Below are 26,744 nucleotides of genomic sequence, written 5' to 3' on the forward strand. Positions count from 1 at the left end.
GTTATAGCCTCCCATCGAAACCCTATCTGCCACCGAAAAACCTTTAAACGACCTATCAAATCGATAGTAGCATCGTTGGGCAACATGCCCTATCCAGCCACACAATTGACACTGCGGATGGCCACAACTACTCCAACCGCGACTATAGTAAGAACCAAGACCACCACGATGTGAAAAACTAGTCGTACGAGAATCAGCCACGGCGACATTTTGTTTAGTAGAAGACAACGTGAACTGAGCAGGAGGTTGTTGAACCAAATTCATCTGAATAGAAACCTCGGAGGTGAACTATTTCTGTCTAGTTTCACACTCAAAAAGCATGTTGACAAGTCAATCCAAACAAAATAGCTCAGACGCAAATGAGACACAGTTAGAACAGACTCAAATTCCACCGAAAGGCCAGCAAGAATAATATCTATCTGTTTATCATCGGAGACAGTATGGACAGAGGCATTGAGCAAATCACAAATACCTTTGATTTTAGTTAGATATTCCTTCACCTAAAGATGACCTTTCTTTAGAGAATGCAAGGTATGCTTGAGCCAAGAAACCTTGGCACTAGAAGTAGTGACAAACAGGAAGCATGCCTTACTCCAAACGGCGTGAGTGGTGTTCGCACCTGTAAAACATAACAACACATCGCTACTGATAGTTGATAAGAGCCAAGAAGCCAAGAGTTTGTCTTGTTGACAATAAGAGGTGAAATCAGGTTAAGAAATTAACTTCCCTTCTTGATCCAGCACAAACTGAGGAGAAACAGTGAAGGTTCCAGTGACATAGTCAGTGAGCTCATATCCATCGATGATGTGCATAACTTGCTACTGCCATTGGACAAATGTGTCCTATTAAAGCTTGATCGTGTCATGCCAGGGAAAGAATGCACAACTCGGTAAGTACCATCTCCATCAGAAAAACATGGAGACGATGATCTGTTGACACAAGCTGAATTCTAGTGAGATACACCTTCATTCGTGGAGGTTTCGAGATGAACTATAGTCATTGAGCACAACAGAAAATAACCCAAAAAATAGCTCTGATACCATGAAAGAATCTTACAAACAAACACAATAAAATAATATACTCTGATTTCTTAATAACAAACTAAGAAAATAGCTTGAGATTTCTTTTGAATGAGATAAAACCAAGAAAATCGAGTATGAACATCCACAAACAAAACATAATACTACCAATTGGACTCAAAATTAATATGGTAATATTATTTAAATTTTGATTATTACATTATTATATCTTATTCTTTTATTTTAGAATTTTTTATTATGGTATTTTTTACTCAAAAGGTAATTTGAAAGGTATATAGTATATTTCAATAATATTCTAGGATTATTTTTTATAATTCTATTTGAATACTTTTAAAACATAAATTAATTATTATTTGCATATTATTTTTGAAAATTACACTGTCATACATTATACTTAATTTTAAATTATATGAAAATATTAATATAGCTATTATAATGGATTAATTTTTAAAAACTAAATGAAGCTTTATTGCATTTTGGATATTAATTAAGTTTAAAATAATTTCCTTGCTAAATTTAATATTGATACTCATTTAAGATATTTTTATATAAAGAAATATGAAATTTTGAAAATTTTATATTAAAGTAGATTTATTTAACTATGACAACAAAGATTATTTGTCAATTATGTCTTTATATTACTTTAATATATATATTAGATATACTAGTTTTTTACCTATGCAATGCACAAGTTAGTTTGATTTATTAACCTTATAAATGTTGGAAAAAGTGTAAATTTTTGAAAACTTTGAAGCATATTTTTTATTAGTAAAAGTAGAGAGTTGAATCATAAAATTATAGTTTTATATTCTATTCCATGAGACCTTTACAACGGTATATCATATGCTCAAAACAGTTGAGTGATGAATGAGAAATTGATGTTCAAAGTTAGCTACTTATGAAAATTTGTTGAGGAAAAGAAAAGCTTAGATCCCACATTGGTTAATACCAAGTGTGAGATATGTATATATATGGGACCCACTTGAAAGATTATTGAATGACTAAGTTTGAAACCCTGCCTCGCGCGCAAGGGGTGCAAATCCAAACCCATCAAGGTTGGGGTGCATTCGCACGACGTGGGTGACTCAAAATGTTCGGACTGGTTGGGCTTAAGAAGGGCCTACAGATATTTTAAGCCCAAGAATAAATTTATTTTTCTCAACAAATATTATACAGAATCTGTTTTAAAAGGACATATATCTTGATTTGATTTGATTTGGTTCCAATCAATTTGATTTTATTTTATTCAAATTGATTTAAAGGCTCATTTAATGTAGATTTTCATCTTTATTCATGGAAATTTCCAAAATTCCACCATATTGAATGCCTATAAAAGCCTAAAAAATTCTATAGAATTTGTAGACACACACATTGAATTTATTTTGCTCTCGAAAATTCTTCTCTTTTTCTCTCTATATTTTCATACGTTTCTGTGATAGAAGAAGGCAAGGTTTGTTTGTTGATCACTACAGAGGTGTTACTGCTTCAATCATCTTGTTGTTGTATCCTGGGAGACAGTCGACCAACGTTTCTCCAAGTACCATAGGAGCGGCCGAATCTGACTTAAGGAAACTGTAAAACAGGCCTCAACATCTAGTAAAACTTGATTCTCTTATTCGATTTTTTATTTTCATAATCTTATTTATTTAATTGGTTTTTCTATATGATATTTTAAATATAAATATTTACTTAATTTGTTTTATTTAAATATGGTTTTTTTCATAAATATAAATATTTATTTATATTTATATTTGTTCACTAATGTGTTTTGTCAAATAATAAGTAATTTAAAACATTTTCATAATCATTTTAAAAATTCGAAACAATTTAAATGTATTTACAATTTATTTTCATGTAAATATGAGTTGAATGTCTTTAACACAATGGATTCAAAAAATTTATTTTCACCAAAGTTTTTTAATTCTTTTTAATTGCAATTTTTGTAAAAGTTAAAGTTTTACTTAAAATTTTAAAAAGAAAATAAGAAATAAGTTGTTTTTAGTTAATACTTATTTTAGTAAGTAAAATTTTAAAAACTTCAACAATATATTTGTGTTAAAGAGTAAATATGGTATTATAATTGTGAAAGAAGTGTATATATTGAAAAAATCCTTTAAAATTTAAAGGGGGTTAATATTATTATTTTACATTTAAATAATAATAATTTAATATTACTTTTTACAAATTTATGATGGTATTATTAACTATAATGTTGGAGTGCTATTAGGAAAATATAATATCACTACACCAAAACAGGCTTTTAGCAGCGTTTTTAGCGGCGTTTGGATAAAAAAACGCCGCTAATGATCGATCATTAGCGGCACATTACGGAAAACGCCACTAAAAATAAGCATTAGCGGCGTTTTTGAGAAAGCGCCGCAAAAAACCTAAGCCCAACGACGTCGTTTCTCGAGCTTTCGAGGATTTAGAGGAGTTTATAAGAAAGCGTCGCTAATGATCAGGGCTTTAGCGGCGTTTTTGGGAAGCGCCGCAAAAAAACCTAAGCCCAACGATGCCATTTTCTGAGCTTTCGGGGATTTAGCAGCGTTTTTAAGAAAGCGCCGCTAATGCTCAGGGTTTTAGCGGCATTTTTGGGAAAGCGCCGCAAAAAAACCTAAGCCCAACGACGCCCTTTTTTAAGCTTTCGGGGATTTAGCGGCGTTTTTAAGGAAGCGCCGCTAATGCCTAAGGCTTTAGCGGCGTTTTTGATAAAGCGCCGCAAAAAAACCTAAGCCCAACAATGCCGTTTTCTGAGCTTTCAGGGATTTAGCGGCGTTTTTGGTAAAGCGCCGCTAATACCCAGGGCTTTAGCGGAGTTTTTGGAAAAGCGCCGCAAAAAAAAACCTAAGCCCAACGACACCGTTTTCTGAGCTTTCGGGGATTTAGCGGCGTTTTTTGAAAAGCGCCGCTAAAAATATTTTATCTTAATTGGTTTATTCATATTAAATAAAATTCAATTTATTTCTAATTGAATATTTAAAATCTTCGAAAAAATTATGACACGAGAAATAATTTGAAATAAAACACATGGAAAATTTAAAATATTATTATTTAAAATAATTGTAAAAGAGATAATAATAAAATTGTTTAGGGTTTTTGGTTTAGGGTATATGATTTATTTAAGATTTAAGGCGGTTTAGGAGTTCATATTTTAAGGTTTAGGGAGTATGGGTTTAGGGATTATGGATTAGGGTTGGGATTTAAGGTTTAGGGGTTAGAGGGTTAGGGTTTATGGATTAAAAGTTAGGGATTCAGGGGTCGAGTTAGAGTTTTGGGTTTAGATTAATTATTTTTTAATTTATATTTTAAATATGTTCTTATATAATTGTAAAAGAGATAATAATAAATTTGTTTAAGGTTTTTAGTTTAGGGTATATGATTAATTTAAGATTTAAAGCCGATTTAGGAGTTCATATTTTAAGGTTTAGGGAGTATGGATTTAGGGGTTATAATTAGGGATTATGGTTTAAGGGTTGAGATTTAAGGTTTAGGGGTTAGTGGTTTAGGGGTTAGATGTTAGGGGTTAAGAGTTAGGGATTTAAGGTTTAGGGATTCAGGGGTCGAGTTAAGGTTTTGAGTTTAGATTAATTATTTTTTTAATTTATATTTTAAATATCTTCTTATATAATTGTAAAATAGATAATAATAATAATAATAATAATAATAATAATAATAAAAAAATCAAATATATTGAAATTATGAGTATAGTTTAAATTATTTAAGAGATATATAATAGATAGATTTTATATGTATTGAATGGTTAATTTAGAGGGTTTAAGGTTAAGGTTTACTTGAGATTTGTTAAATGATAAAATTTTGATACAATTAATTAATGCTTTTATATTTAAAAAATGTAATCTAAACCATTTGATATATTTAAATTAGTTTAAATAGAATTAATAAATAAGTTAAAAAGTATTAGATTGATATGGATATTTATGTATAATTATTTATTTTGGAGAGGACCAAATTATAAGAAAAAAATACAAAATAAAAATGAAATAAAAATGATATGGATATATAGGTAATTATTTAATTTAGATCATTCTAACTTAATAATTAATTACAACCATTTTATCATTTGTTTTCTTATTAAAATATACAATGTTTATTTTGAGAGTACTTTTTATTTTATTTTATAAAAAATCAATTTATAAAAAATAAAAAAAAAATTTAGCATAGCAAAACGGTGTCATTTTGTTCAAAATGAAATAGCGGCATTTTTGTAAAAAACACCGCAAAAAATAAATCAACTTATAAAAAAAATAAAAAAAATTTATAATAGCAAAATGGCGTCGTTTTGTTCAAAATGAAAAAATTTTGCGGCGCTTTATAAGAAGCGCCGTTAAAGGTAAGCAATAGCGGCGTTTTCTATAAAAACGCAAAAAAAATAAATCAATTTATAAAAAAATAAAAATTTCTAGAATATCAAAATGGCGCTGCTTTTGTTCAAAATGAAAAAATTTTATGGCGCTTTATAAGAAGCGCCGCTAAAGGTAAGCAATAGCGTTTTCTATAAAACGCATAAAAAAATAAATCAATTTATAAAAAATAAAAAATTTAGAATAGCAAAACGGCGTCGTTTTGTTCAAAATGAAAAAATTTTGCGGCACTTTATAAGAAGCGCCGCTAAAGGTAAGCAATAGCGGCGTTTTCTATAAAAATGCCACAAAAAATAAATCAATTTATAAAAAAATAAAAAAAATTTAGAATAGCAAAACGGTGTCATTTTGTTCAAAATGAAAAAATTTTATGGCTTTATAAGAAGCGCTAAAGGTAACTCAATAGCGGCGTTTTCTAAAAAGCAGCAAAAAATAAATCAATTTATAAAAAATAAAAATTTTAGAATAGCAAAAGCAGCGCCGTTTGGTTCAAAATGAAAAAATTTTGCGGCTTTACAAGAAGCGCTAAAGGTAATTAATAACGGCGTTTTCTATAAAACGCATACAAAAAATAAATCAATTTATAAAAAATAAAAAATTTAGAATAGCAAACGGCGTCGTTTTGTTCAAAATGAAAAAATTTATGACTTTATAACAAGCCGCTAAAGGTAACTAATAATGGCGTTTTCATAAAAAACGCCGCAAAAAATAAATCAATTTATAAAAAATTTCCCAAAATTTTTACGCGTTTTTATCCCAAAATTTCCCCCTGAAACCCCTAAATTTCCCCCCCTAAAATTGGTATCCTCAAAACACCTGAGTGTTTCTCTCTTCCACCACCGTCTTCATCACCATCTTCCCCTCTCTCCCTCTTTTTGCATACATCTCAGAAGAGCTCATAGTTTAACTGTTTCTCATATTTTTTTATCCCAATATTTCAAATGAAATATTCTTTTTCCCCCCTTCTTTTTTTGATTCCCCCCATCCCCAGAAATCTCCCTAAATCGATTCCCCAGAAATCGATTCCCCAGTAATGCTTAGCCTTTTTATTTTGTTCCCTTGGTGATGGAGTTTGCATTTTATTGTTTATTAACCTGATAGGATTTGCTTTTTCTGCAATTGCTACTGGATTTTCCAGGCATATGTGCAGATATAGCAGTGTCAAAGCATGAATACTGGTCGGCATTGGCTCCTCTTCCATTTGAAGTTGTTGTCTCAGCTGGACAAAAGGCTAAAGAGGAGGCCTGGGATAAAGGCTAGTTCATTTTCTGACTACATCCCGTTTAATCCCTCTTTCTTTTTAATATATATTATTTTGACCTATTAAATTTTAGAACTGTTACAGGTGGTGGACATTTAGACCGGAGTAAAATTGTTCGGGATCTTAATGATCTGACTGGAGAAGGAAATATTGAGAGTATGCTTTCAGTTGAAATGGGCCTTAGGGAATTAGCATCTTTGAAGGTTGATTTTTTTAAGCAAAATTAAATATTAATTTGGTATACTTTTCCTGGATGTTCTACATCCCTTTTTATAAATTTGTGTGCCACCTCTATGATGGTTTATGCCTTGCGCATTAACTTCTAAAAATTTTAGTAGCAGTAATACTTCTTTCCCTCCATTCTGTATTTATATGAATTTCTATTTTATTATTACTTATGTGTTTCATCTGCACTTTTTGGAGTACCACTTCGTTTTTCTTTTTTCTTTTTTAATTTCACGCTCAATACTGCTTTCAGGTTGAGGATGCTGTTGTACAGGCATTAGGCAGGCATAGGCGACTTGGTTAACGTTGTATAAGCAAATGTTGATTTTCTTTGTGAAATGGTTGATATCCTCAAAGTTGAAGTCTTGGAAGAACAGCTCAGTAGAAAGAGTGAGTCATTGGCAGGGTTACGCCCATCATTAGAAAGAATTTTGGCAGACATTCATGAACGCTTGACTTTTCGTGCTCGAACATATATCCGTGATGAGGTTTGTTATTGCTTATGTGTGCTTTCATGCATATGTTTGTGACTTTATTCTCTGTTTTTGAAAGAACAAATTATTTTAGTTGTCAATCTTTTGAGATTTAAAAATAAAATTGCATACAGTTGCACTTCATGTTTACCATGTTGGGAGAAACTATATTGTGCTTTCTGAATGTGCCTGTCTGAGTTAATACCACACATCCCAACACTGAACATATTGTCTTCTTGAATACTCAGATTGCAAATTATATCCCGATTAACGAAGACTTGAATTATCCTGCAAAACTGGAGCATTCTGCAGACGTGGTGTCAGAAACAGCTGTAAGTGTTCTTAACAATTCTTTGCTTCTCTTATAGATTGGATTATCCTGCAAAACTGGAGCATTCTGCATTTGTCATTGGTTGCAGACAATGGAAAGCTACTTTCCTGCAAGTCAATTCAGACCCTCATGTAAATGCTCTTTATTACCACTATTTATAGAACCTAACTTGATTTCTACAATTTGTATTGAGTTATTCTCCTCCTCTTGTGCTTATAAATTGTAACTGTTATAGGCTTGGTTAACGTATTTCTGGAGAAGAGCCAAAGTGTATGGCATGGAAGATGATATGGCGTTTTCTTTTTGTTTTGTTCTACAATTTTCAAGTTATTCTTGGGTCTCATAGTTTTCTACTTTTACTCTTTTACTAAGATTAAATGCCATCAGGATTATTGTTTCCTCTAATAGATCTAGCATATCGATTTGATTAAGCTTCTTTGTTTCAGCGCTTGAGAAGCTGTTAAAAGATCATGCTGGAAAATATATGACTGGAGATGAAGTTTCTATGGTTGGTTTCATTCTCTCCTGTTTATACACGCCTTTGAATTAATGTGGTTTGATTTTATTTTATTTTTATTTTTTTTGAAGGGGTGCTTCCTGCAGCAATATGTGATTAAGAAAATGTAAATCAGGTATCATCTAGATGCCATTCTGCCCCTGAACTATATATGCCTTTGGATTTTAGATGAATTAATGAGTTAGCCATAGATCTAAGTTCTGTTTGACTTAGCTAATATCATCTACTGTTGCTTGTTATGAAACCCTTTTAGAAGTTCACTCCTAATGTACTATAGAATAAGAAATATCTGAAACTATTTATTTTGAAATGTTCTGAATAATACATAAATATGGTCTGTTGACTTTGTTTGCAGGCAGATCTGTTTCTAGCACCACAAATTCTGGCTGGGATTGAACGATTCAATGTTGACATGGTAATCTGCTTATTCCATTAACTACTAGTTTCTGCATCCAATTGATATTTGTTCACTTTTAACTCATTTATGTCTACTGGCATGAAAATGGGAATTTTCCTTGTCTTAAATGGAAGGAAACAAGAAGAGCCTGGTTGATGCTATTGAAAAAGGGATTGATCTATGCAAACAAATACTAGAACTGTATAATGATTATTACCATGGCAGACTGATGAAGTTAGTGGTAATTGGTGGTGGTAAGTTACTTTGTTGTGATTCTCTAGATTTGTGGCCATTGTTTACTCTCTCTTTCTAGTCTCTGAGGGCAACAGTGCTTTTAACTTGGATGGCATTTATTTTCACTGCCTCTTTTTTCCTCCATTTCTGTCCAAAATTTTGTTTTATTTTTCATATCCATTTTACCTTGTTTAGACAGCTGATTTTTTAACTAATTTTTTTAAGTTTATAACTTTTCCATGAAAAGCTTAAACATACTTAAGCATTTTATTCTAATTTTTTGAAGGAATTTCAGTGCTTATTGTACATATGTCAGTTGGAAGAAAATTATGGTGTAATTGTTATCTAAATTATTTGTTTACATCTTTAATAGCATAATCATGATAATACTTCTTGATGGTGCAGAGTCTTTGGATGTACTTTAGCACTGGGTTGTTGAATTATTTTCTAACGTCAGACAAGGTTCTCAAGGAAAGCCAGAGTTTAAGGTGGAAGGTCCTGTCTGGAGAGCTGGTAAACTTTACAGGTTAGAGGCAGTTAAGGATGTCCATATCCTTGAATTAAGGTGGGCACTGCCTTGTCTTTTGCAAGCGTATCTGCGGAAACCAGAAGATTATCTGGCTCATCTTCTTGGCCATGGTATGTAATTCTGTGTTATCCTAATGCTTAAGTAGTACGTTGCTCATGGAAATAATAATAACAAAGAAAAGGATGCATGTGCAAATATGAAGAAAATGTGAACTGTCCAGTTTTGATGCCTTAAAAGTAATAAGTTATTCTTGATTTGCCTGTAAATGTGGATGTTATTTTTCATTTGCTTCAATTTCTATGCTTGCTTATATGCATATATGCATGTCCATCGCCAGTCTGTGTTCCTTTTAATCATTGATGGATTCAGGGTCGATGTTTCTTATTTTGGCTTTTTCAAGTTTTCATCCATTGATTGATGTTTGTAAGCAAGTATTTCTTGGTTTTAGTTGTTGCACTTAATTTCTTATTTCATATCTTAAGTTACTGGCTTTATTCACAAATATTTGTTTGGCAAGTGGTGAAGTTTTATGACTTTGTTTCTTGTTTTTTAAATAAATATACTTATGGGACACCCATGTCACACATACTTTTTGTTCAACTTAATAATCATGTATGAAAGCTTATCTTTTGATGTTTAATTCATCTTTTTGTGTGCAATGTTGCATGTCATGACATTGAAGTCGATGTTGGAGTGTTCAAGAGTAGCAAGTTATGTTACTACATCTTATAGAATTGTTTGGTTTTTTCTTTTCTTTTGAAATTAGAGTTTCTGCAGTAATTTATTCTTTTATAATAAATATTCTCTAAAAGGTAAATGGATAGTCATAAAACTGTTTTATTCTTATTAGCAAGAAGTGAACTCCGACCTAATGATTAAGATATTGTTTGGTTTTTATCATAAAAATTTTGCTCTCAATTCAATAGATGGAATACATGTGGACATCGGACGGTTTGGATTAAGTTGCTTCAATTTTTGTATTATTTTAAATATATTATGTGAGTTATATTTAAGTATTTTAATACATGGTTTGGGAAATTATGAATATGATTGAGCTACTTTTTGTTTATATTTATAATTTTATTATTTAAAAAATTTTAATTTAAATTAAAATTAAGTATTAAAAAGTCGAATTTGAGATTGGGAATTGAACTTCAGCTAATTACAATTAGCTATGAGTTTAATGAAGTAAACTTGAGAAATTTTAACTTTTATTTTGATTTAAAATTAGAATTTAAAAATAAAATTCAAAATTACAATTTTGCATTGAGCTTGAGTCATGTAATGTCAGCCTTTCATTTCCCGCCTTAGTTACGACCCAGCAACAAAGTTTTTTTTAGAAAATAAGGCAATGTTTTGATAAATTGGAAAAATAAAGTTTTGGTATGCTATGGTCTGCATTAGTTTCCTTTTGCTTATTTGGACTTTGAATGTACATTTCTGGTAACTTTTGTTTATGATTTATCAGGATAAGAAAAGAATATTTTGTTTCTTCCTTTTACTGTTTTATGTTTATGGTAGATGTAATGGGACTTGCGAGTGCATGATGTTAAAATTTAGTCACAGATTGACAATTATACTAACATCAATTGAATTAAAATTTAGTCGGCATATATGAATAAAAAAGTTTGACTTGCGAGTGCATGATGTTAAAATTTTTTGATAAATGATCGTTTATTTTGCCAAGAAAATTGGTCAGAAGTGAGCGTTTTGATTTTTAAATCTTTTTTAGCGTTTTGAATTTTAGGAATTATATATATAAACAGATAATATTACAGTTGCCCGATGACTCAGAAGTGAGCGATGAACTATGGGATGAGGTGATAGAGTTAATGAAATTTCGGGTGGTGGACAAGGTTCCGTTAATTCGTATGCTTGCAGTCCGGGCACTTTCACGATTTGTAAATGATTCTGAAAATAGCGACATTCTTGATTTATTTCTCGAAGTCCTTCCATTGGAACAGAACTCGGTCAGTGTGTAAACTTATATATTGCTTCTGTTGTCTCGATGAGTTGCGTGATTTGTTATTGTTCCTATTCTCTTGGCTCCAATTTTTTTGGTTGAAAACTTGATGTCTAAGTGTATGCTTGAGTTGGCAATCAATCCTGTGAAATAGTTTCTAGTTAAGGTGGCATAGAAGCATATAGTCCAAGCATAATCTGTTCTTACAATTTATGATTGTTTTTTGGTTTCTCCTCTCCACAAATTGTCTAATGTATTTGGCAGAATGAGATACATGCATTTCTCTATGTGGATTGGTAACCTATATCTTTGATTTGAGGCATAGTTTGATGACAGCATAACTTATTGTTGAAGTTATACAGCCATGTTGTTTGCATGCTGATGACCAGTTTTGACGTTTAATATTTCAGAATTGAGATGGATTTCCAGCTTGGAGGATGTATAGAGCCTGGAGAAGTTTATGATAAATAATGTGCTTGTTGTTGCACTTATATTAAATATTGTACCCTTTTTTGCGAAATTGTTGTATTTTGAAATATCTTTAAGATTAAGGAACTATACTAAATGCGGTCACAAAACTTATGTAATTCTAATATAGAATGTAAACAATTTTCTTATGTAATTCTAATATAGAATGTATCTTGTTTTAATTTTCTTAATTTAAATTCATTAATTTTTATATTTAGCTTTAAGTTAAAATTTTAATAGAAATTTCAAAAATAAATATTATTTAATTAAATTTTTTTAAAGTCATGTTTTTAGCGGCATTTGTGAAAAAGCGTCGCCAAAGGTCATTAGTGGCATTTTTGGCAGAAGCGCCGCAAAAGGTCATGATCTTTTAGCGGCGTTTGTAATAAAAGCGTCGCTAAAGGTCCTGACCTTTAGCGGCGTTTGTAAGAAAAGCGCCACTAAAGGTCCTGGCCTTTTGCGGCGTTTTTTAAAAGCGCCGCTAAAAGTCATGACCTTTAGCGACGTTTGTTTCTAAAAACGCCGCAAAAGTTAGCGACGTTGTCAACAGCGGCGTTTTCTGTGGCGCTTGTGAAAGCGCCACTAAAGGCAAAAAAACGCCGCTAAAAACCTGTTTTGGTGTAGTGTATTATAAAGGTAATTATTCTGTACATCTTAAATGGAGTAAAAGAAATTTCACAAGCAAGTTTAAGATGATGTCAAGTGTCATTTTTCATTATTTAACTATTATCTTATTATACTCTAAAAACAAATGACATCAACCCGTTATCCATATTATAATTAGAGACTATTGTTATACAATAATATGATTTTCACATTGTAATGGTTACACAAAAAATAATACAAATAATTAAAATACACAGAGGAAAAGAAGTTACATTAATAGTTGATATTTTAAATATGACTTATTTAACTTATTATTTATAATTTTCTTAACCAAATTGATGTATAATTAATTTGTGACATCAATTCAATTACACAGTTACATAATATTTTGAATTATTATTACTCCAATGCCCTAAATCTTTAAATCGAAAAATGTGTATCCTCTATAATATTAATAGGCGCTCCCCTTATTATTTTTGACATCATAGAATTTAAATTAGCAAATCACAAGAGAATAGTGTAAAAAATGTCTTCTCTGTGAAAGCGCTGGTATTGTGGATTCTTCTGTGAAAGGATTAATCCTTAAAAAGGTTTGATTCAGAGATAAAGATGATAATACGGATAGTAATATGTTGATCGACATGTCTACAACAAACAATCTCTTAGAGAGACGAGCTTGTAGGTCACTCATCCAAGATTGTTAGCAATGGCTTAGAGGAAAAAGAAGATTTTAATATTCTAGAAGGGGACATACAGAAGTCCTTTGTAAATGGAGTTCCATCTATTAATTTTTCAGATAAGGTCCACCAAATTCTCATCATAGGTATGGATAATACAGTGATTTTAAAACTTTTAGGTCATAATATTGGTTTTTCAATTTTGCAGAATAAAGTTCATAGCCTGTTGAAACCCTCGTCACCATTTCACATGATGGATATTGAAAATGGCTATTTTCTGGTTAAATTTCAAAACAAGCTAGGCTACGAGAACGTTCTTTTTGAAGGCTCTTAGATCATTTTTAGCCAATACTTAACAGTACAACCATGGACGATGGCCTTTAACCCATCACAGGCATATCCGAATATGGTAATGGCATGGATCAGACTCCCTCGTTTACCAGGGTATTTGTATAAAGCATAAAATTCTGGTCGAGATAGGGGGAATGGTTGGAAAGGTAGCCAACTTAGATATGAACACAGACAGTAAGGCAATAGGTCGTTTTGCCTAGATGGTTGTTTATGTTAATTTAGAGAGGCCATTGGTGTCCCAAATCTTAATCAATGGCAAAACACAAAGAGTGGAATACGAATTACTACTGATGGTTTGCTTCCACTATGGAAGGTATGGCCATGTGAAGGAGAGTTGTACCTTTAGAAATTCTGAACTGAACGCGAAAAAGAAACCAGCACCGCCTGAATTGCTACCGAAAAATCACAGTATGGTCGTGGATAGACCGGAAGAGAAGGGCAAGAATTATGGGCCTTGGATGCATGTAGAAAGGAAACCAAGGTGGAAGTTTAGGGATATTGCGCAGAAGAATGTTGAAATTCAGGAAAAGCATATGGAAGGTTCCCGTTTTAGGTCCCTGACTGATCGGGATTTGAATCCATAATTAATTTCTGGAGATGTGAATGGGTTGACAGATATTCGGCGTAATAAAGGGAAGGGAACCCCTAGTGGAAATCAACAAAAAAGGGAGGCTTCTCACCAGACCAATGGTTGGTTGGATAATGGGTCAAGGAATAAAAGCCAATTTAATGAGTTGGGCTTTAGAAATATTGCAGGCCAGATAAATATTTCTAAATGTGATATTGGACCAACTGTTGGGTCTAACTTGTCAAACAAAAAGGCCACAACGATTTCTCATTTGGACGGGGGATTCTTTAATAATCTAAGGGGAGAAAAACCAGTTTGGGCCTCGGTGGACCAATGGAAAATAAGGCTCGCTCCTTTTGAGACCAACCAAAGAAGGGCTTGGTGAACCAATAAGAACCTGCTGCTGATAGTAGTAATGGGAGTCGGGCAAAGGAAGGGCTCCTTTCAACCCGTAAATGACATCTCATGAGGTCGCTTTATAACATCCAAAAGGCTTTAGATCATTATGATTCCAATCATTTAGTTCAACAAGAATTGAAGATTCGTGATGAGTTGGAAAATGTGTTTAACCATGAAGAGTTGCTTTTGAGACAAAAGGCACAGTACAACTGGCTTCAACTAAGGGATCAAAATACTAAATTCCTCCATAGTTGTACAATTCAGAGAAGGAAGTTTAACCGTATCATGGCCTTACGTCTCGATAATGGAGAGTGGTGCTTTGATTAGAAAATTCTACAAACAGAGGCAGTGGGTTTCTTTGAGAAATTATATGGAGAAGTTTCGCAGGTCATGTGAGACCTTCCAAACAATATATTTCCACGTCTTAATCCTTCGGATATTGCTTTCTTGGAAAAGTTAGTCACAAATGAAGAGATCAATAGGCATTATTTGACATGACTCCGCTAAAAGCTCCAGAAAGTGATGGCTACCATGTACATTTTTTTCAAAGTCAATGGGATACCCTTGGTAATGATGTTTGCAAGTGGGTGAAGGGGTTTTTTTCTGGGAATCCTATTGAATCGGAGTTGAATAATACTCTGATTGTTTTAATCCCCAAAAAGGATTACCCTAAGAAGTTTAGTCAGTTTCGTCCTATTAGTCTGTGTTCTGTCCTGTATAAATTGGTAACGAAAGTGATTGCAAATCGGTTTAAATTGGTTTTCCCTAAATTTATTTATTAAGAGCAAGCTAGATTCATAACTGGTCGAAATATCTCTGATAACATTATTTTAGCGCAGGAAGTCATATATTCTATACGATGCAAATAGAATGGGAAAAATTAGATGGCAATTAAATTGGATTTGGAAAAGGCTTATGATAGAGTCAGTTGGGAATTTATTGGCGCTTCTTTGAAAGCTACTAGGATACCTAAATTTCTTCGAAAAGTGATCATGTCGGCAATATCTTCTTCTTCTATCCAGATTCTTTGGAATAGAGTTCCTACCCAGAAGTTTAAGTCGATAAGAGGGATCCGACAGGGATGTCTACTATCGTCATACCTCTTTGTGTTATGCATGGAATGGCTTGGTCATAATATTCGTTCAGAAATTGATATCAGCAGATAGAGACCAATTCATCTTTCAAAAGTGGGCTATGCAATTTCTCATTTGTTTTTTACAAATGACTTGGTTATCTTTTGTAAAGTAGAGCTTAATCAAGTTTATTTATTGTAGAACATTTTGAACCACTTTTGCGAGTTTTGGGGGCACAAAATCAATACTCGAAAAAGTAGTATTTACTTTTATAAAGGAATTGAAGATGATACTCATAATCGAATTACCCAAATGTTAAGCTTTCAGGAAGTTCAGAACCTTAGTACCTATTTAGGTGTCCCTCTCCTTCATGATAGGGTAACTAACAGTACTATAAGCTTTTTTGTTGAAAAGGTGAGGCGTAAATTGAAAAATTGGGATGCGAGGAAGTTATCCATAGCGGAAAGAATAACTTTGGCCCAATCAGTTCTTTTATCCATTTCGAATTACTTTATGCAATTTATGCTGATACCAAAAGGAGTTTATGCAAAAATCGAGAGATTGGTTATGTAGTTTATTTGGGGCTGCGTTGATGGTCATCCAAAAATGTCATTAGTAGGTTGGGATTCAATATGTTAGCCACGGTCTCAAGGTAGGCTAGGTTTTTGTCACTTGAATGATCAAAATATGTCATTTCTCATAAAGATCGATTTCAAATTAGTCTACAAGAATAATGTTGTATAGGTTTGTGTCATCTGTTTGAAATATGGTTGGAAAGAGCAACTTCCATAGTTTATTACTAGGAGCCAATGTTCGCGCTTATGGCGGTCACTCTCTAATATATGGTCTTTGCTTCGTGAGAACTTAGCTTGATCCATTGGTGACGGCACAAGCATCCATTGTTGAAATGATTATTGGATCCCAGGTATTGGTCTTTTACTTTCACAAATTCCATCTTTTGCTAACCTTGGTTTGGATTGCTTTGTAAGGGATTTGGTCAACTCTGATGGAAGCTGGAACTTGTATCTATTTTTCATATAGTTACCTGAAGAAGTGATTAACAGGATTTTTAGTATCCCTCCTCCTCATCCTGATTCGGGCTCGGACAGGGTGATATGGACTTGTTTAGCATAAGACGCCTTTTTAGTATGTAGCGTTTTCTTGTCTTTAAAAGAAGGAACTTGGAACTCTAGAGAGGATTTTTGAAAGATTATTTGGAAATATGAGGGATATCTTTGTCCTTTGGTTAGCTTTTAAACAAAGACTCATTACTAATTCGGAGCGCAAAAGATAGAGGATTGGCCATAGTAGCTCTTGCACTGTGTGCGGGCATGATTTCGAGGATATGGTGCATGTACTCTTAGATTATTCGGCAGTGAAGGATGTGTGGATGCATGTGCTTCCAAATCAACTCCAACAAAGGTTCTTTTCTAACACTTTTCAGGTTTTGCTTTCTTCTAACCTTTGTTGTCATTTGAGATTGCAGAATAGTAGGGTCACATGGTCGTGTTTCTTTGGATTAATTGCTTGGTGCATCTGGAAGAATAGGAATCATCTTTCAGAATGTTTCTTGGTCGGTAATTGAAGTGGTAAAAGTCTCTATTAGCTAGGCTCGTCAATTCGAACTACATCTTAGTAGGTGCAAAAACAATACCCCCAGCTCAGGTTACATTACTAATACCAATTGTACGTGGGTCCATTTACTCACTGATGGTGTTGTAGTTGGAGATACGGGCAATGCTGCTACAGGAGGCGTGGTACGATATCAGTTTAAAAATTGGATTCTAGGATTCAATTGTTACTTGGGTAATTTTTCTCCGTTTGAGGCTGAAGTATGGGGTACCCTAGATGGGATCCTTATTTTACTAAATAAAGGGTACAGACAGACCATAATTTAGATTGATAATCTTGAGGTAATTCAAGCCTTGACTAATTTTGGATTGGAGGATTTAGGTATTACTGTGCTTAGAAGGGCCCAACGTGTTATAAGAGTTGAAGGGCAATGGAGGATCAAACACGTGCCAATAGAACAAAACTTGGTTGCGGATCGACTAGGTAAACTTAGTTTGATGTGGAAATTAAGTCTACAGGTTTTTGATGAGGTCTCTAGGAAAAAATTAAAATTTTTACAAAAGGATAAAGAGAGTAGTGCTTTTATGCAATTAATTTGATATAACTTATCTTTTCTTTAAAAAAAAAATTTGCAAATCACCAACCTAAGACTAAGAGTAGGAATTAATAATAGTTTCAAAAAGTAGCATCGTATTGGTTCACTATTAATTTTTAAAGATCTAAGTCTACTTGCGATTTTCTTTTGAACACCAATCTCTTCTCTCTTCTCTCTTCTCTCTTCTCATTAGACATACTGTATTTTCCTTTTTTTATTGACAACAAACTGTATATTCTAATCCTAAATTGAAATAGCATCTCTCAATCAATTGGGGGAATTGGACAAAATTGCAATTGCATCGAGATTTTAAACCTAATGAAATTTTTTAACTTATTTTGGGGGAAAATCAAAAGGTAACATGAAAGGGACCACCAAATGAAAATTTATTAATTTTAGGAAAAAGAAGAATCCCATTTCCCGGAACTATTATTATTCACAGAAATATGAATTCCTCCATTGGAAACAACCCCGTAAAATCCTGTCCACCACCCAAAAATAAATCACCAAGGAAACTGGAAACTAGCTTCCGCCACCCTTAACACAGAGACCCAAATTCACAAAAAAAGCTGTCATTTGCAGTTATGCCTTTTAATGCAAGCTGACAGAAGTTGTTGAAATTAGGGCCTCATGTTGAGCTCCCACTCTCTCTCTCACCGCCCTATTCTTGCACCTTCTCTCTCCAAATTTCGGGTTCCCAACCGCCCCCCTACCTTTTCTTTATCCCGGATCTTTGAACACAATCCCAGGCTCACCAAGAGCGTAAGTACAAATGCTCATGCATTTTTGCTGTTTTCATTTTTATGTTAAACTTTACCTCTGACAATCTGAAGCTGAAAAGTGAGCTGCCGAGAAAATGGAGGAAATTTTAATTAAAACAAAATTGGAAATTTTAATCTCTCTACGCCTGTGTTGGTTAGTTAAACTTTTACCTACATGGATATTTTTTTAATATTGGTTTTTGACCCTGAGCTGAATTGTAGTTAGTTTGGTTCTGCTTGGTTGCCGAGAAAATGGAGGAAGAAAGAGTAAACTATGTATCTGGAAACTTGATCAGGCCATTTAAACCAGAAAGTAGCTTTTGTTAACATGTTGGGTTTTCCTTTTTTGGTCGTTCAATTGAATATCTCCTTATTCCAGTTATGTTAACTATAATATTGGTTCATAGTCATTTATGGTTAATGGTTTTGTTTTTAAATTGCAGAAATGGAAAATTTCATGCTTTAGGCATGAGGGGTTTTCCCCAGAGAATCCAAAACCTGAATACATTGAACATTTTCTGCCTGAAGAATTAGTGCAAACTGAGTTATATAAGTCAAGTGCTCACAGAAGAGATTGGAAATCTACTCTTAAAGAGGTGGTGTGTTCCTTTAATGTGGTTAAATTCAATGCAATGGCCTACCTTCAGTTTAATCTGTATGCCCACTACTACTCTTTGGTTGATCACTGACTCTATAGCAACGAGCCTGCTGAGACTGGACGATGGATTTATTAACCAAACTTCAGTCTGAGATAGAATTTATGGGAGAATCAAGGTGTTGCTCGTTTGTCATAGGTGAACTTACTGGCAATTGTTGAGAAAATGTTATATGGCATATTTTACTAAATACCATCTGACTCTTAGCACAATACAGACTAGGTGGTTCTAGATCAAAGGGGTAGAAATAGATTCAAGGGATAAAAAGTTTGAGCACTTCAATTGTTGAGAAAATGTTATATGGCTTATTTTACTAAATACCATCTGACTCTTAGCACAATACAGACTAGGTGGTTCTAGATCAAAGGGGTAGAAATAGATTCAAGGGATAAAAAGTTTGAGCTTTGAAGTGCAGAGTTTGTCAAATGTGTAAACATGTTTGCTAATTTCTTTACATTTTTGTTCTCTCTTTTTCAACAATATAGGGAAAAATGATGAAATTATCTGGTTATAGTGCAGGCTGCTGATGCTGTCTCGAGGGCTGTTGGTAGCGGGTGGACTGTACCATGGACAGCAGAGACTATTCTGCAGGTTAGTTTGTTTTACTTGGTACTCTGTAGAAATACATTTGGCATCTGCAACTGCCTTCTTAGCTTTTGTAGATGTTAAGCATGATTTGTCTGTTAATTAGACAGAAAGAAGCAGCTAAGAAAGTTGAGACTGTCTTACATTCTTCCTAATTTGTCACTGGTTGTAGTTTCAATATTTTCTGCTAGATAGCATGAACAAATCTTTGTTTATTGTTTCATAGCTGGCACTTGACAGTTTTTTTTTCTGTCCATGAGATAAGTATTGAAAATGAATTTCAGTAAATAAGTGGAACAATTTTTTATAATAGATTAAAATCATCATATCTGAAGCTAGATGTTAATTAATAAGACTAGGAACTGTAATAAATGAGGGGACTGAAGGAATGAAAGGTTGTTGTATGCCAGTCTCATTGAAACTTGGATGAAGTATAAATGTGTCAATCAGTTGCATGATAATATTTTTTGTGGTTACGCAGGTTATGCTTCTTTGGGTAGCTGCATTTTGGTTCATTGGGTCTTGGATGATTCCTTTTGCAGCTCACATGGCAGGCTTCAGCAAGGAATCTCTAACATTCAAAGGACAAGCCTTGTTCAGCCTTGTGACTGATGTAACTGAAGGCCTTGCTGGGATTGCAATACTACATCGGTGTCTGTCTCACTTTCATCCCCTTCCATCAGATTGGTTTAAATTTAGCTTGAGAGGGAAGTGGCTCTTTGATGTTGCTCTAGGATGCCTCATGTTCCCTTTCGTCAACCAATTATCTCAGTTCAATCTGACCTTGTTGCCCCTTATGCCTTCTACACCTGTAACCCTTTCAAGTGTTGAACAGTCAATTTTAGCAAGAGATCCAGTAGCCATGGCACTATATGCGATAGTTGTTTCGATTTGTGCTCCTGTGTGGGAGGAGATAGTTTTTCGAGGTTTCCTTCTCCCTTCCTTGACCAGATACATGCCTGTATGGAGTGCAATACTGGTAAGTTCAGTTGCCTTTGCTCTGGCACATTTTAATGTACAGAGAATGTTGCCGCTTATTTTCCTAGGAATGGTGATGGGTGTTGTTTTTGCACGGTCGAGGAATCTATTGCCATCTATGCTTCTGCACAGCCTCTGGAATGGCTTTGTGTTCTTGGATTTAATGAGATAATCAATCTTGTCTTCTCATGTTAGCTTTGGCTGATCCAGTGCTAGTGAAGCATATGCGTCAGGCCAATTTTCTGGGGTATGCTTGTTACAGTATATTCTTGATTGAATGAATGCCTAGGAATTTACAGGTCTCCAACTGAATGGTACAAGCAACACGAATGCGATTCAGTTGATCCAACATGGCTCCACAGAACTGCTCCACTGTTTCTGTTTGTCCACTATACCAGGGACATTAAAAGCAACCGAACGGAATGAAGATTGCATGTCCATTTTGGCCAAAGGCAGCCTTCAATCTTGGAACTGTAAAACTGCAAATTTGAATTGTTAGATGAGGACTCTTTCTTTATGGTAGATAATAATTCTTGCTTTTCCATTTGTTGCTAGGGTGTTTGGAAATTCATTCTATTTTTGTGTAGGCCAAGGCTACTAAACCATCAATCAGATGATATTTTAACAAAAAGGTCTTAAATCTTTAATTATGTCCAATAAAAACAAAAAGGGTCTCCTCTTTAAGTAAAAGATTAAATTTAAAAAAAAAAAAAAAAGCACTTTAGGTACAGGGAATGCATGTATTTTCGCCTTGGAAATAATAGAGAAGTAGATACATGCGCGTGTACCTTCCATTTATCAATATCTGGACGGTGATTCCAGTTTCAGGCCCCAACATTGTCTCTCTCTTTTTTTTTAATTAATTATAAAATGCTTTTGATAAGGTTTTAATTTTTCGGTTTGCATTTCATTCAAAATTTGATCCTTCCCATTGTCAGTAATCATCATCCGCACAAAAAGCCATAAAGACCAATTACAGAGGATGCATGCAGTGCATCAAATGAGTCCTAGATTCAGGAGAAGTTCCTCTCAAATATATTCAATATTAATGGAACAACTGGAGTGACATTGATCCATTTCTTAAGTGCACGGTAGGGCAGTTGACAAAATCACAGAGGTTGCACCAAACAAGCATGTTATATTTAGTGACACGAGAGCAAAGGAGCTAGTGATGCTTCTTCTCGTAAGGCCCGAAGAACTTGCAGGTGGAACTGTAAAGCCTTGCAGAGAAATAAATGTTATTTGAAGGAAGATATGCTAGTCAATGTCAATCGCCTAAGATGCTGGACCAAGCTTCGCTGATATGCCTACCTCTCAAGACTTGTAAAAATGGCTGGAAGAATATGTGAATCCTTCCAACTATTATCCATCTTTGTTGAAATGGTCAGAGTAGAATAGGAGTACGATGCCAAGCGAGCAGTACTTCTGCTCTTGTGATAATTTTTTATTACTCAACTCTCTTACATCTTGCCAGTAGCACGGTTTTGTACTTGGAGCTGCACCAACCATTTTGTAGTTTCACGCAGGATTTCCTACCATAAGCTAGTTACAATTCTAACGCAAACCAAGATTTTACTCGTATTTCGAAGAAAATACCTAAGATATCAAATACTATAGGATGCACATCAGATATCTAGCCATAGACTGCAGTTATCTGTCAACAGTTAACATATGCAACAAACATACGGCAAAGTGAATCATTCAGAAAGGTATCCAGAATAATTTGAGAGAACCTTCAACCCAATGTACAACACACTCATTCACAACATGCAATATGATAACATATTGCTACATTAACATATGTACCCATAAAAGGCCACCATGTATGTAGTAAAAACAAGATCTAAAAAGAGATCACATATTTCATCAAATTGTGAACAGTGACTATGAAAATAAAGGTATGAAAGCAGGCCTCTAGCTAATACTGGATACAATATTTTATACTACCTTCACAAACACAGCTAGCAGATGTATGTCAGGACCTAGCAACACCAACATCTTCACCGGTAATCTAATCTTTCTTCTTCTCCTTCTCCTTCTCCTTCAATGGTCTCTTGGGAATCTTACTCAGTACTTTTGCATCAAACACTGCATACTGCTTCTTGATCTCATGCCATGCTTTCTCGGTCAATTGGTCCACCTTGTCTTCATACTTCTCATACAGAACAGGCAGGGTGTGCAGTAGTACGAATACTATTTTGCAAAACCATTAAAATAAAATCAGGAAACCAAAATGTATTTAAGGGAAAGGAAGCAAAGCGTTAGAAGGTAAGTCATATACCTATGTAGAACAGTGTCAAGAAGTTGCACCAATTTCCCACAATAGACAAGACCCACAAGCCAGCGATCACCTGACCAATCATAGTGCCGAATCCAATATGATGGTCAAATGCATAGTAAAATGCTAGACATCTTTAAATAGATAAAAAGCTCAGGGAAAATTAAACTATGTAACTATTGCATCAGTATCTTAATCATAAGTCGAAGGAATAACTGCAAATAATCAACAAGAAAGCTATTCATAACAATAAAACAAGTAAAGAAAAAGAAACATACAGAGAGGAACTTCTTAAGATCTCTTCCTGATGCAATATCCCGCAGGACGGCGAAACCCCGGTTAATCTCAAACCTAAGCGCTTGGGCAAACTCTAAAACTGGGTCCTTGGGGATTTGAACTTCAGGGATGCGAGGTGGAGACCTATTCAAAACAATTTAACATTATCTCAAGCAATGAGAAACCAGAATACAAATACAGTCACTAAATTAAAGATCAAATTCAAGAGCTTACTTGTGGATGAAGGTAGCAGCATTTGACCACAAGAAGAGTAATGCAAGAGCAAGTATCAACAAGTGACAGACTAGTGTGAGAAGGTGGTACTCGAGCAATTCAAACAAAACCCAAATCACAGTTGCAACACCTAGTGCTCCTGCCGAAATCTTTTTGTTCCTCCACAGGAAAATATCAGCCTCTATTACACATACACCCAATTATAAGTATGCATTATAAACAATTATTGCCAGCCAGAAGGTAGTAGTTACTGATGACAATCAATTAAAATTTATCAAATTGTTATCAGGGAATATTATTGATAATCAACTAACATGCTACAAAATTATTGATGAAATAAGATAATCTCAGACTGTGTTCCTTCTCATAAAGCAAAAAAAGTAAACTTCAGTACAACAATTCACATCAAATCGATTAAAGATCCAAAATTTTACTTTCTTCCATAGTCAAACAAATACCAACAGATCAAAAACCTTAATTCAACTCGAACAACATCAGTTAATCAAAACCTCCATCTAAATCACTGAGCAAGATATAACTCTTTACGATCACCAACAATTTTTTTTTTTTGAAAAGGGAATTTCACGGATGCAAAACGAAAACCGAAACTTCAAAAAGAAAAAAAAAACCCAGACTTAAAAGAAGCTAAAAAACGAAGTGAACAAATTTAAGAAATGAAGAAAAGGGTTTTTGTAACATACGTTTGCCTCCACCGAAAACGTCGTGGACGGGCCTTTCTCTTCCAAACAGACGGAAGACTTTGGCCTTCATGGAGGATTCTGATGGCTTGTCATCATCGGAATCCGAGGAGGAGGAAGATAAATCATGGCCTTTGACCTTCTCTGATATCTTCTCCAACAACGATTCCTCGTGCTTGTCTTCGTGATCAGACATTATTTTCCCACAGGATTTCTATAAGCCTAACTACGAGTTTGAAGATCGAAAAGGAAACTCGAGAAACGGAAATTACAGTGTTCTACTTCTACTTGTGCTATTCTGTTCTACTTTTTTAAACTCGAATTCCTTTTGAGGCTAAATAGATGGTCTACACATTAGATTTAATCTGGACCGCTTAATGCTGCGGTTTTGATCTGGACTGTTCATAGGTTTGGATTTCCGAAGCTGTAGGTTTGGAGTGGAGCAGGCGTATGTAAAATGATCATAGAGTAGGTTTTACAGATTCGAGGTTAACGGGCGTTAGATTTTGATGGGGACATTCGTTGACTAAAACGTGGAATTTTATAAACCGTCAGATTTGTTTATTTTCTTGATGTTGGAGGCAATGGCGTAAGTCCTTAATTATTATATTAAATTAGTTTTATTATTTTAATTGGGAAATCCCAATTAGAAGAATGAAATTAATTAAAAGATTAAAAGACATGATGAATTTGTAGACAAAAATAAAATATTTGAATTTTTGTAGACTTAATTGAAGGACCCGCTTATAATTAATTAAATGATTGATTTGTGGTCAAAACTAAAGGCTCTTAACTTGAAAATTATGAGTCCCTTTTCAATGTGTGATGTGTCTCTTCTAGATTTAACAAAGAAAAATAAAATAAATAGACATAATCTAGAAACATGTTTCTAGGAAAAGGTTCATCAACATACAAATACATCTAATACCGCCTTCTCGAGTATAAAAATAAGAAGATATTGAATATATATTTACATGTTTTAAAGTAAGGTGCAGGACATGTGTCTTATTCCTTATCATTTATTACTACTCACACTTGTAATCTGATAATGCATGCATCTGACAAAATGTGGGTGAAATTTGAAGCTCGATTTGCAAATAGAGGAAGTTAGGCTGTGGAAGCATGCGTTGTAAATTTTTGGGACTTGTTAGTGGTTAAGACAATTATCTGACAGCCACAATGCGAGTTTCCTCGTAGGGCCACAAGAGGAACAAATAAGAATATCCCAACAAATACGTGAAAGATGTAGCCATAAAAAGCATCACAAATTCAAAAGAAACAGCAAATTCTGTCATATAACCCTTTTGAAGCTTATGTTGACAGATGTTGATGACCCTACATCCAGTTCCGTTCCTATGTGACCAATTCATTCAGTCACGGTTAAGAACCGGCTTTCAACAAATCTAAGATTTGAACCCCACAGATCCAGGAGCTAACCAGTAAACATGTATGTCTCATTGACTAGCATAGTCATAAATCAGCTCATTGAGGGAACTGTTTTGTCATGAATTAACCATAATGACCATCCTTTAGTCATAGAGGGCAACCTTTCAAGGCTCGTTAGGAATATAAAGGGCTTCGCTAATGCTGTCCCTCACCCTCAGCTTCCAAAATGGCAAAACCCCAATCAAACCAAGACATGTTCCCTTTTCTTCACAAGTTCAAATGATCAACATCTCTTCACAAGTTGTGTTGCGGTAGGCAGTTAAACATATAAAGGCTACCCTTTTCTTCACCCATAGACTTCCTGTTCTTCCATCTTTAGGTTTTATAATACAGAGAAAAAGAAGTATAAAGTATTGGATGACCCTACAATACGAATAAAGAAAAAAAAACACCAATTGCTGGACAAAAGTAGAGTAGGGGTAGGATTACGTACCTCATTTGTTGCTGTAAAGATTAGAAAAAAACAATCCAGAAAGAAAATATATAGCCTCCTCTAAGTGGCTTCATGATATCAGCTTGTATGCTTTCAATCAACAAAATACGGACTTGATCTTCAAATGCTATGGTCTGCAGTCTACAATCGAAATAAGGTCACACTGCTATCATAGAAGCCAATGGCATATTGCTTTGGTTGTAAAAAGAGAACATTCCAAACTTCAACGAATATGCCTTATCTGCTTACACTTGGAAAAAGTAAAAATTAAATTCTGCAGCGCGCGTCTAGTAGCTGTGAGAAATGCCAGTGTGACCCAGTTATTGGCAAATAAAGCAGCAAGCAGGGCCAAGAATATTTTTATACGTAAAAGAAATAAGGAGAATTTTAGAACTTAAAAACAACCCAGATTGCTAGGGCCTGGGGCAAGGTACTAACATTTGGATTGGGCTTAGGGAGAAACTGGTTTAAAAACCCAATAAACTTGAAAAGGAGAAGCAATAAAAAAGATTAAAAAAGAGAGTAAAGGAGCTAGAAATGGGATATGCCCAAGAAAAGGAACAATTGTTGTTTTCCCCAAGAAAATGGATAAGTGATGGGCTATCCTTCATCTTCAAAAGGAGGGGAAATGGAACAAAAATATGTATATGGCCAAGACTGATTACCCTCATAATTTCAGAGGCATTGATGTTTCTCTTTTATAGACTAGTTAACTTGTTTATGCATATCTAGTTTTCA

The 26,744-nt window shown here is 34.1% G+C and overlaps 2 protein-coding genes and 1 non-coding gene across 10 annotated transcripts; 2 read left to right on the forward strand and 1 right to left on the reverse strand.

Annotated features, from left to right (window-relative positions):
• Positions 1 to 6,762: 6,762 nt before the first annotated feature.
• Positions 6,763 to 12,002, forward strand: LOC105791377 (uncharacterized). 5 transcript variants are annotated; one of them, XR_008198844.1, is made up of 10 exons: positions 6,763 to 6,886; positions 7,162 to 7,396; positions 7,630 to 7,713; positions 7,801 to 7,843; positions 7,948 to 8,220; positions 8,301 to 8,344; positions 8,585 to 8,644; positions 8,761 to 8,880; positions 9,266 to 9,499; positions 11,763 to 12,002. It is a non-coding gene; the product is annotated as an uncharacterized LOC105791377 (transcript). The 5 variants fall into 5 exon arrangements; XR_008198843.1 differs by having other exon boundaries at positions 8,159 to 8,220; XR_008198841.1 differs by lacking the exon at positions 7,801 to 7,843 and adding an exon at positions 11,156 to 11,359 and having other exon boundaries at positions 8,159 to 8,220.
• A 6,080-nt stretch (positions 12,003 to 18,082) lies between these two features.
• LOC105791380 (uncharacterized) lies at positions 18,083 to 21,185 on the forward strand. 4 transcript variants are annotated; one of them, XM_052634656.1, is made up of 5 exons: positions 18,083 to 18,423; positions 18,866 to 19,021; positions 19,598 to 19,669; positions 20,145 to 20,642; positions 20,941 to 21,185. In XM_052634656.1, exons 1-5 carry the CDS (start codon positions 18,292 to 18,294, stop codon positions 20,950 to 20,952), a joined length of 870 nt encoding a protein of 289 aa, XP_052490616.1. In that variant the 5' UTR covers positions 18,083 to 18,291; the 3' UTR covers positions 20,953 to 21,185. The 4 variants fall into 4 exon arrangements, with proteins under 4 accessions (XP_052490616.1, XP_052490615.1, XP_012474889.1 ...); XM_052634655.1 differs by having other exon boundaries at positions 18,084 to 18,423; positions 20,145 to 21,185; XM_012619434.2 differs by having other exon boundaries at positions 18,085 to 18,423; positions 18,866 to 19,018; positions 20,145 to 21,185.
• Positions 21,186 to 22,338: 1,153 nt separating this feature from the next.
• On the reverse strand, positions 22,339 to 24,444 carry LOC105791381 (reticulon-like protein B3). The gene is made up of 5 exons (XM_012619438.2): positions 24,131 to 24,444; positions 23,430 to 23,610; positions 23,198 to 23,339; positions 22,923 to 22,992; positions 22,339 to 22,834 (listed from the first exon to the last, which is right to left on the reverse strand). The coding sequence occupies exons 1-5, from the start codon at positions 24,321 to 24,323 to the stop codon at positions 22,653 to 22,655; spliced, it is 768 nt and encodes a 255-aa protein (XP_012474892.1). The 5' UTR covers positions 24,324 to 24,444; the 3' UTR covers positions 22,339 to 22,652.
• Positions 24,445 to 26,744: the final 2,300 nt, after the last annotated feature.

This window comes from Gossypium raimondii, chromosome 8 (assembly GCF_025698545.1).
Source record: "Gossypium raimondii isolate GPD5lz chromosome 8, ASM2569854v1, whole genome shotgun sequence".
Classification (NCBI taxonomy): Eukaryota; Viridiplantae; Streptophyta; class Magnoliopsida; order Malvales; family Malvaceae; genus Gossypium; species Gossypium raimondii.